The 10,052-nt window shown below is 55.6% G+C and overlaps 2 protein-coding genes across 2 annotated transcripts in view; one reads left to right on the forward strand and one right to left on the reverse strand.

Moving 5' to 3' along the window:
* The first annotated feature begins 262 nt into the window (after positions 1–262).
* RPL3L (ribosomal protein L3-like) lies at positions 263–7,784 on the forward strand. Its single transcript, XM_009994798.1, has 10 exons — positions 263–379; positions 805–997; positions 1,574–1,742; positions 2,606–2,741; positions 3,656–3,842; positions 4,363–4,523; positions 5,219–5,320; positions 5,963–6,058; positions 6,391–6,510; positions 7,672–7,784. Exons 1-10 carry the CDS (start codon positions 263–265, stop codon positions 7,726–7,728), a joined length of 1,338 nt encoding a protein of 445 aa, XP_009993100.1. The 3' UTR covers positions 7,729–7,784.
* Positions 7,785–8,750: 966 nt separating this feature from the next.
* LOC104386233 (testis-expressed sequence 2 protein-like) overlaps positions 8,751–10,052 on the reverse strand; it is a 5,095-nt gene continuing 3,793 nt past the window's right edge. The window contains exons 7-9 of the mRNA XM_009994809.1: positions 9,683–9,895; positions 9,284–9,404; positions 8,751–8,876 (exon numbers count right to left, since the gene is read on the reverse strand). Of these exons, the coding sequence (XP_009993111.1) occupies positions 8,751–8,876; positions 9,284–9,404; positions 9,683–9,895 (460 nt within the window). The remainder of the gene's footprint in view (positions 8,877–9,283; positions 9,405–9,682; positions 9,896–10,052) is intronic.

The following is a 10,052-nucleotide window of genomic DNA, read 5'->3' on the forward strand; positions in this document are numbered from 1 at the left end:
CGCCTGGTGGGACGTGCAGGCAGGTCCTGGGGCTGGACAGGAGGCCTGGTGGGACGTGCAGGCAGGTCCTGGGGCTGGACAGGAGGCCTGGTGGGACGTGCAGGCAGGTCCTGGGGCTGCTCTGAGCCAGGGGGGAGACCCAGGGGACGTGGCTCTCGCCCTGCTCTGCTGGGCTGAGCCCGGCTCCCCTGCCTGGAAACCACTTGTGTGAGGACTTGTCCACGTCTCTCAGGGGCTGCTGCTTCCCTCTGCCTGGCTCAGCATGACCGTGCGATCGGGGTTTATAGATTTAGCTCTTCTAATTCGGTTGTCAAGGTGCACACTTAACCTGGGCATGTTCTTATTGCTGATTCCTTTGGGCTTCCTCCCCCTTCTGACCGTGAGCTCGTTTGGTGCCATTTGCCTTCATGACACGAAGCCCAGGAATTCTGAGCAGGCCCCTTTTGTTGTTGCAAAACACAAAATAAAGTCGTTATAATTAACATCACAGTGGGGCAGACCTATTAAAGAACATATTTCTCCTTCAAAGGCCTCAAGCAGAAGGAGGAACACTACGTTGAAGGTGTTTTTTTTTCAGTTAATAGGCATAATTTGTCCAGAAACTTCCTAAATTCTTCAGTGAACATGACAGAAGCTTAAAAAAATCCCTCCTTATGAGCTTCTTTTTCTCATGTTGGAATTGAGGAAGAGCCCTCCAGCAGTCACTGATGTTAAAGGGGACATTTCCTGTTGTGCTGACATGTTTCCTGACACATTCTGGGACCTGAGAGTGGGGCTGATCTCTTTTGTTCTTCCTCTCCACAGTCCCACCGCAAGTTCTCTGCCCCCAGGCACGGCCACCTGGGCTTCCTCCCGCACAAGAGGAGCCGCCGCCACCGCGGGAAGGTGAAGGCCTGGCCTAAGGATGATCCCAGCAAACCAGTCCACCTGACAGCTTTCCTGGGCTACAAAGCTGGCATGACACACACCGTGCGGGAGGTGCACAGGCCTGGGCTCAGTAAGGCTTGGCTGATGGAAGCAAGGGGGGAATGTGGGAGTGGACTTGGTGGTGGGAGAGGCTGCTATTGGGAACGGACAGTGGAGCACGAAGCTGCTCCTGGAATGCCATCCAGATCTTGGGTGGCCAAAAGCCACCTCACAGCCAGCCTGAGCCGAGTCTGGGGGTTCCTGGGAGGTCCCCACATTGGCATGGTGATGGTGGTTGGTTGGGTCCTGCTGGGAGAAGTACCCTGCAGAGCAACTACCTGACACATCCTGGGTTTGGGGTGTCTTGCTGGGGAAGTTTATAGCGTTACCCTCTGGAATGCCCACAGGACTGGGGCCAGACTCCAGGCTGCATTGCTGCCCCCAGCCTGGGCAGGATGGGTGAAACTGTGCAGGGTCTGACCTGTGCACTGGCTGGGGATGGAACCCTGCATGGTCCTCCAGCAGGTGGGAGGTGGAAGGGTTGAGGGTGGCTGGGAGAGCAGAGGGTGACCTTGTCCCCACCACAATCCTTGCTCCAGTGGCACAGGCCACGAATGGCTCCACGGACTGATCTGGCTGAGCACCCTTTCTCTTTGCTGTCTTGCAGAGGTCTCCAAAAGGGAGGAGGTGGAGGCTGTGACCATCATTGAGACCCCCCCAATGGTGGTGGTGGGAGTTGTGGGGTACATAGAAACACCCAAAGGCTTGAGGAATTTCAAGACTGTCTTTGCTGAGCACATCAGTGACGAGTGTCGCCGGCGCTTCTACAAGAACTGGTGGGTGACCCCTGGGGCTGGGGGGGTCCCTGGGGTCTGCAGGGGGGGAGCCCCTCACGGGTTGTCCCCACAGGCTCTCCATGGTGCCCTGCCACTGAAAACAGCTCAGCTACCAGCAGCTGGCTCTGGGGGGGAGGGAAACTGCTGTTTACTTAGTCATGCACAGAGATACTGCAAGCAGCTTGATGCTGAGGATCCACATACGCGTATGCAAATTTATTCTAATAGCTGAACTAAGCTCTCTGCACAGGATCAGATGGCAGCACAGGCTATGGGTTCGTTTTCCTTTGTGTGGGTCGGGCCCATCTCTGCCTCGTTAAACTGTGATCCAGGAGCTGAGGCACCAAATGAGGGGCGTCGAGGCAGATTTGTCAGGGGGAAAACTGATGCAGGATGTGACCCCTGGCCCGTGTAAACTTCAACACCCCCGAATCCCACACCAGCAGGGAGGAAAATGGAAACATGAATTTGGTAACTGTAGGAACCGTGTCTCCTGCAGCAACACTGTTGAGATCCACCCACCACATGCCTCTGATCCTTGCTGGGGGCTGTTTTCTCCTCTCCCCACTCCAGCTCTGAATTTTGGGCTTGTATTTGGGTGGCGCTCAGCCAGTCAGTGTGAGACAACTGGATTCCTCATGCAAAAAGGCTTGAATTACCAGCACTTTTCACAGCTGATTATTCACTTTCCTCTTCCCCACTTCAGAGCCCTGTGTCATGGCCCTGACAGTCAGGTACCCACAGGTTCCTTGTGTCCCCTGAGAACTGCCTGGCAAGGTGATCTGTCCCCCCATGTTGTCTCAGGGAAGTGCAGAAACCCTTCACTGTTCAGCCCTGCTGGATGGGAAACACTTTTGTTGCAGGCACAAGAGCAAGAAGAAGGCCTTCACCAAGTACTGCAAGAAGTGGCAGGATGAGGATGGCAAAAGGCAGCTGGAGAAGGACTTTGCCATGATGAAGAAGTACTGCAAGGTCATCCGTGTCATTGCACACACACAGGTCAGAGCCTGACCTGGGGGTGGGCATGAGGGGCTCAGGGGCTTCCACAGCTCAGGAGCCTGGTGAGGGGATGAGAGCAGGGACTCCTGGGGGAGTCACAGGAGGCTGAGCAGGCAGACACCAGGTGGAGGGTGTGGGACAGGGCATGCAGGTGATGGGAGGTGCTGGCTGGCCTTTCCAGCTACCTCCTGGCACCAACCCTGGCCCTTGGAGGTTGGTGGAGGGGGCTGTGGCACAGAGGGGAGCCCCCACACACCATGGAGCAGAGCAGGCTGTGCACAGAGCCTCAGCAGGGGGTGAGCCCTGTGTCAGTGAGGGACCATAGGCCCCATGATCACCTCAAATTAGCAACTGGTGTCACATGTTTGGGCTAAAATAACCCAGGGGCTGCCACAGTTCTGCCAGGTGCTGATGGCTGGGTATGCAGGGACCATTTTTATGCTGGTCCCTGGAGTTAATGGCTGCTTTGGAGTCTGGGGCAGAGCTAAGCTGGCTCAAGGCTTCACTTGTGTCTGGCACGGACCCTCAGAGCTTGGCTGTGGCATTTGGCAAAGGCTTTGCATAAGGAGCTGGGATGGAAGGGAGCAGAGGCACCTCTTGGTGACAACTAGGAGTAACTTCTCAGTCTGGAAGCAGGAGTGGAGCACGACCAAAGGGAAGATGCTGGCTCCTGCCTGGACTGGGAGCACTGGGAGACAGGGTGATTGAGGACAAGGAGTTGTGTCTAAGAGATAATGCTGGTGTGCTGAGCCAAGTCACTGGGTTTGACAGTGTGGTAGAGGGGAGGTGAAGGGCTCTGGTCCTGCTCTCACCCCTTGAGCCCCTCACCAGTGGTGGGTGATGCAGCCCTGGTCTCATCTTCATGCCTGGGAGGTGAGAGGCAAGATTTTTCCCTAACCTACTGTCTGTTGCAGATGAAGCTGCTCCCGCTGCGGCAGAAGAAGGCCCATGTGATGGAGATCCAGCTGAATGGTGGGACAGTGGCTGAAAAGGTTGACTGGGTCCGTGAGAGGCTGGAGAAGCAGGTCTCTGTGCACAATGTCTTCAGCCAAAACGAGATGATCGATGTCATTGGTGTGACCAAAGGGCATGGGATGAAAGGTACAGAGCAGGGAGTCCCTTGCTTGGTTCTGTCCTTCTGACACTGCCCATAAAGTAGTGCTTGGGGGGAGTGTTAGCCATGCTGAGAAATCACCAACTTATTCTACAGGGAGTATCAAAGAGCTTCTGGACATCACCCATAACATACAGTTCCACTGTAGCAGAGCTTGGTTTGGTTCATCTCAGTGGAGGTGGTGTCTGCTCTGCCCAGAGCCCTCCCAGGAGGCTCAGAGGCACCGTGAGCACGTCAGCCATTGCACTTCTCACAAACCTCACCTGTGTGGGGCTGTGGGTGTTTCTGTGCCTGTGCATGGATGTGCTCAGAGGGTACCACAGTCTGGTGGGACCCTTGGGAAGTGAGAACCACTCTCTGCTCTGCCCCGTCACGGGGCTGACAGCTCTTGGTCTCCTTCCAACGCGTTGTCTTCTGAGAAATTCCAAAAAAATGCTGAGACCTTCCCCTTTCCCCAGCCCTGAATCTCCCTGGTGTCCTCACAGCCCTGTCTGGTCACACCTGCAGGGGTGACGAGCCGCTGGCACACCAAGAAGCTCCCCAGGAAGACACACAAGGGCCTGCGCAAAGTGGCCTGCATCGGCGCCTGGCACCCGTCCCGGGTGGGCTACTCCATTGCCCGGGCTGGCCAGAAGGGCTATCACCACCGCACCGAGCTCAACAAGAAGGTACAGCCCAGGTGGGCTCCTCAGAGCCCTGCTGCACCTGCCTGCCTTCCTCCCACCTTGTCACCATCCTCTTGGCGTGGTGGCCTCTCTCCTCCTCAGATGTTTCCTTAGAGATCTGCAGTGCTGCTCTTCTCCATATCTCTCCCTCTTGTTCCTTCTTCAAGGGACCACACCTGGAGTACTGTGTCCAGCTCTGGAGTCCTCAACACAAGAGGGATATGGATATGTTGGAATGAGTCCAGAGAAGGGCCTCAAAAATGATCCTTGGGCTGGAGCAGCTCTGCTCTGGAGCCAGGCTGGGAGAGTTGGGGTGTTCAGCCTGGAGAAGAGAGGGCTCCAGGGAGACCTTAGAGCAGCTTCCAGTGCCTGAAGGGGCTCCAGGAAAGCTGGGGAGGGGCTTTTTACAAGGGCTTGTAGTGAGAGGACGAGGGACAATGGCCTTAAACTAGAGCAGGGGAAATTTGGGTGAGACATTCGGAAGCAGTTCTTTACCATGAGTGTGGTGGGTCACTGGGACGGGCTGCCCAGAGAGGTGGTGGAGGCCCCATCCCTGGAGACATTCAAGGTCAGGCTTGATGGGGCTCTGGGTAATCTGGTCTAGTTGAAAAGGTCCCTGTGAACTGCAGGAGAGGCTGGACTAGATGACCTTTAAAGGAAAAGGGAAAGTCACCCTCTGGATCCCTTTCTGTTCCTAGATTTACCGCATCGGGCGTGGGATCCACGTGCAGGACGGGAAGGTGGTGAGGAACAACGCCTCGACGCACTACGACATGACAGAGAAGACCATCACACCTCTGGTGAGGGCTGGGGGGCAGCAGGGCTGTGCCTGGGCAGGGCTGCAGGCAGCTGAGGCAGGGAAGTCATTCCCTGGCTGGAGGCAGCTGCAGGGAAGTGATCTGAAGGACATTCACTGCAAGAACCCCAGCGATTCCTCTCCTCGTGTTTTGGAGACAGATAAACCACCACTGTGAGGTGGCTTTTTTAGGCCCATTGGTAGACCCAGACATACAACTTCTCAGCTCAAACTTGGGCAGGAACTGAGAATTTCATTTAAAAAGAAAAAGTATAAGTGACATGGAGAATATAATGCTTCACAGATCAGTGTTTGTTATTTGGTTTAAAACTTAGCTCTTGCTTATTAAAAACGGTTAACCTGGGAGTTGAGCCAGCTCTGCTCCCTGTTCAGCCTCATGCCCCAGGGAAGGAGGCAGGATTGCTGGTTCCCCAGCTCACACAGGGTACTGCTTGGGTGGGGTCATGCTGTCAGCAGGGCTGATGGGCTCTGGTGGTCCTGAGCAGGCCACCTGAGGGGTGCTGAATGTTGTTAGCTGGCAGGATGTTCAGGACCTGCCTTCTTCCCTGGAAAATGGCACCTGTGGTCACATCTGCTCCCACCCAGCTCCCCTGCCTGCCAACCCTCTCTCTGCCTCTCCCCACAGGGTGGCTTTCCTCACTATGGGGAGGTCAACAACGACTTCCTCATGCTGAAGGGCTGTGTGATGGGCACCAAGAAGCGTGTGCTCACCCTGCGCAAGGTGAGGGACGGGCTGTAGCTCTCCAGAGGGAGATTCTCCACCTGGAGAACACCACTGCCTCCAGCTGCTGGGGCAGGGAAACTGGTTGGGTCCTTGGTGCTGTGTTGCAGAGGGTGTGTGACACAGGGGTGTCGTGCTCAGTGGGATGTTTGCAGCTGGATGGGTGGTAGTGGGTGCAGTCTGTCTGGAGACAGAAGCTGCAGGCCTTGAAGGGCTGTCATGGGGGCCTGGAAATGGAAACCATGGCCACAAACAGAGTGAGGGGACAGAAAAGGCCAGGTGAAGAGCAGGCTGATTTCAGAGCCTGGTGCACTGTGACTCCTCTTTTCCAGTCCCTCCTGGTGCACACAAGTCGCCGGTCTCAGGAAGTCATTGAGCTCAAATTCATTGACACCACTTCCAAGTTTGGCCACGGCCGCTTCCAGACAGCTCAGGAGAAGAGGGCCTTCATGGTGAGTTATTTCCAGCTCCTGGGCCACACTTGCAGTAGGGGCTGAAGCAACTGCCTGACTCCAAACAAGCATCTGCTTCTTGATACAACAGCAGCCGAGTGAGTGATTGGGACCCTCTTGCCTAAAAGCCAGGCATGAATTCAGTTCACACAGCAGATACTGTGCTAGGGAGGGACATGATGGTTCTGTGAGCGATCCAAGACAATCCAGCTAGCAAATAATATCCCATATGGCCAAGCAGTTTCCACTCACCATGGGATGTTCTAAACAAGCAGTTAACTTGGCAGGCGCTGCCTTGGACATATGGTCCTTTTCAGTCATAGTTGTGCTCTTCTTTGATTTGTTTGGAGTGATTTATAACTTTAATGTTCTTAAGAGGAAAAGGTTGGGTCAAATTCAGACACAAAGTTGCAATCCTTTTGTCAGGAAGCCTTCAAAAAGGCCAAGCTGCAGGTTTGTCTTAAACCCAGGAGGGGAAAAATATAAAATCAAGTAAACCCAAACCAAGCAGAGTTTCTTCAATAGGTTTGCAACTGACAGCAGGCTGGTGAGTCAGCCTGAATGTGAAACTGAGGAAGTGTTAAGAAAGCCAGGCCTTCAGCTAGCAGAAATGAAAGAAACAACTGCCTGGATACCACTCAGACATGAGCTGTGTCTGGATCTGGCCTGTCAGCTGGAAATCCCATCTGAAAGTGGCTAAGCCTCCTTAGCCCGGGCAGGGGGATTGGCCTTTGCAGAGCTCTTTAGAGGTTAAGCTGTTTTCCTTTATGTCAGTGTTAGGAGCTTGTTCTGTCTTCTGCTGTTGCTGCAAGTCCTGAGTAGCTGTGATGTGGATCTTAGTGACAGGAGGTGGACCCACCAGGCTGCAGATGTTGTCTTTGCTCCTCTCCACATGCCCTGACTGCTGCCCAGCCTGCCTGGCTCCCAGCAGGTCACTCCTTGCCACTTTCTGGCTGGTTTTTTGCTGTCTGGAGACACAAACCCTTTGTGCAAGGGCCATGACATCCCACTCCTGATTCCTGCAGGAGCAGGTCCTGGGGTGGCTGGGGAATAGTGGCACAGAGACCAGGAGCAGTCTGGCATGGCAGAAAGCACAGAGGCAGCCTCCATGTCCACCCAGGTCTGTCTGCCACTAACACTCTCCTCTCTACTCTGTTCTAGGGCCCCCAGAAGAAACACTTGGTGAAAGAGAAGCCAGGAGTGCAGGAAGAGCTGTAAGGGCTGATATGCAAGGGTTCCTACCTGGGCACCTTCAATAAAAGCCTTCAAGCTGTGCCTGCTGCCTGGCTTCCTCCTGTGGGGGGGCCTCGCCTGTGGCACCAGCGTGTCCTGGAGGCCCCTCAGCAGATGGGGATGGGATAAGTAGGGCTTGAGACTGGCCCATATGGACAGGGACTAACTGTGACAGCCAGGTGCTCTGTCCTCTGGCTCACCCCTTTCCTTTGCCCAGGAAATTTTTTCCCTCTGCCTGCATTCACCCAAACCATGGTGAAGATTCCCCTGTCCTCTCCTGGAGGACAGCAGAGCAGGTACTGGCACTTCTGCCTCAGTTTCCACTAGCAATACAGAGCCTCCCTGTGCCCTGCCCCATCCCACTGACCATCTCTCCCCTCTCCAGCTCTCACACACACCCACACAGACACTCCTTTTGCTGGGCTGAAGGGATGATCCCTGGATTTCCCTCTGCACAAAGCCCCCTGATCCCAGCAGCATCCTCAGCGGATGTGGGAACTTGTGCACAATGAGATGGTGCTGGGTCAGACTGGCCAGTGATGGGTTTATTCAGACCTTGGACTCATTTCCCACCCCTGCTTTCCTTGCAGTCCAGCTGCCTGCAGGGAGTGTGTGATGTGTCTTGGAGCTGGGATGTCCTGGAGCAGTGATCTCAGCTTCTTCAGTGCAGAGCTGGTCTGGGTGTCCTGCACCCTCTTTGGGAACCAGACAGTGGAAAGCCCAGCCCACCGCTGCTCCTGAGCTGCCCCCTGACCAGCAGTCCTGGGAACTTGGTAGGAGCTGCATGAAGTTCTTGGGTCTCCAGCAAACCCCTTGCCCTGGGGCCTGGTTCTGCTGTCAACGTGTGCTTGCAGTGTTCAGGGAGGAGGCTCACCTACAGAACTGATGAGGATGAGATGAACCAAGAAGCTCAGACCTCATGGCACAGCCCTGGATGCATTTAGTGGCCAGGCCCTGGCTGGTCCCGTGTCCCAGTGAGGTCCCCATGCCCTGTGTGGGGCTGTGCTTCAAAGCCTCTTCTCTCCCTTGGCTGGTAGGTCCCTGGGAATTCCTCCAGCAGGAGTCTGAGGATCCAGGCCTGAGCTCATGATGGGAACGATGAGATCATCCATGTTTGGCATCACCAAGATTTTCTGAAAAGAAGAAACCAGAATAACAAGTAAGTGGTTCTGGAGGCCACTACCTGCCTGGTGACACCTCTGCCTGGAAGTGGCCTTGGCAGGAGCTCAGATCAGAGACTTCACTGTCTTCAGCCACTTGGGAGGTGTTTGCCTGGGACTTTCAGACACTCCTCATCCCCCTGCTTGGGGCAGGGCTGGGAGGAAACTGCTTTTCCTCAAGCTCTTGAGTGCTCAGAGCACCAGCCCTTGGAGCTGGTCAGTGAAGTTGTGTTTCTTGACTGTCCAAAGCTGGACAGACCAGATCGGATGTTGGCTTTTCATAGAGACAACTCTGGCCCAAACAGAGGTCAGGTTATCCCTGATCTCAGCAACGCCCCCACTTCAGCAGGGTGTGCTGGGTGCTTCAGTGGGACAGGCACCTGGAATTCGTGCTGCAGCTTCTTCTCGATCCACTCGGTGACGTGGAGGAACGTGACCTCCCGCTCGCCCAGCTTCGGCCGCACCTTCAGCTCCAGCTGGGGCGGGACTCGGAAGCTGTACCTGTGAGGGGAAAGAGGCAGGAAGCATCACATCCCAAACAGCTGGTACAGCCCAAGTGGCCCCACTGCTGGGTTTTGGGGACCTGCCTTCTGAGAGGAGGTGGCCAGGGTGCAGCGAGAGCTCTGGGTCCCCAGATCCTGCCTGGGAGGACAGCCCTGGCTTGCTGGCACCTCAGATGAACTGAAAGCCCCAGAGCTGGCTCCTTGGCCAAGCCACAGGGAGCAAGGGGAGCTGGAAAGAGGGTGTGTGTGTCCACATGGAGGAAGAAGAACTGGTACCAGACACGGTCCGTGGGTGGTGGTGGGATATTCACAGCCAAGGTGCCTGCCAGCTCCTGCACCTCCACCGTCAGCAGCAGCGGCGTGTTGGAAACCTCCTCGATCTTCTTCTTGATGAACTCGTTTTCAGTGGCCTTCTGGAAATACTTGGACTTGGCAATCTTGTCCACAAAGCGCAGGATCTTCCGGCTCGTGCTGTTGCCGCTGATGTGGCTAAATTGAGGGGACACACCTGGATTCAGCATCCCCCAGCCTCTGCCACAGCACCCCCAGGGACAGGAGTCCCCTGGGAAGGGCTGCCACAACCCCACACAGCCCCTTACCCCTCGGTGCCGGGTGGTGGGCCCCGCTCCCCGGGGGCTCCTGTGGG

The sequence above is a fragment of the Chaetura pelagica genome, unplaced genomic scaffold (genome assembly GCF_000747805.2).
Source record: "Chaetura pelagica isolate M959 unplaced genomic scaffold, ChaPel_1.0 scaffold1820, whole genome shotgun sequence".
Classification (NCBI taxonomy): domain Eukaryota; kingdom Metazoa; phylum Chordata; class Aves; order Apodiformes; family Apodidae; genus Chaetura; species Chaetura pelagica.

Coding starts and splice junctions, on each gene's coding strand:
- RPL3L (XM_009994798.1), top strand. CDS start 263: ATGACCGTGCGATCGGGGTTTATAGATTTAGCTCTTCTAATTCGGTTG. Junction 998..1,573: donor GGTGCACAGGCCTGGGCTCA/GTAAGGCTTGGC, acceptor GCTGTCTTGCAG/AGGTCTCCAAAAGGGAGGAG. Junction 6,511..7,671: donor AGGAGAAGAGGGCCTTCATG/GTGAGTTATTTC, acceptor ACTCTGTTCTAG/GGCCCCCAGAAGAAACACTT.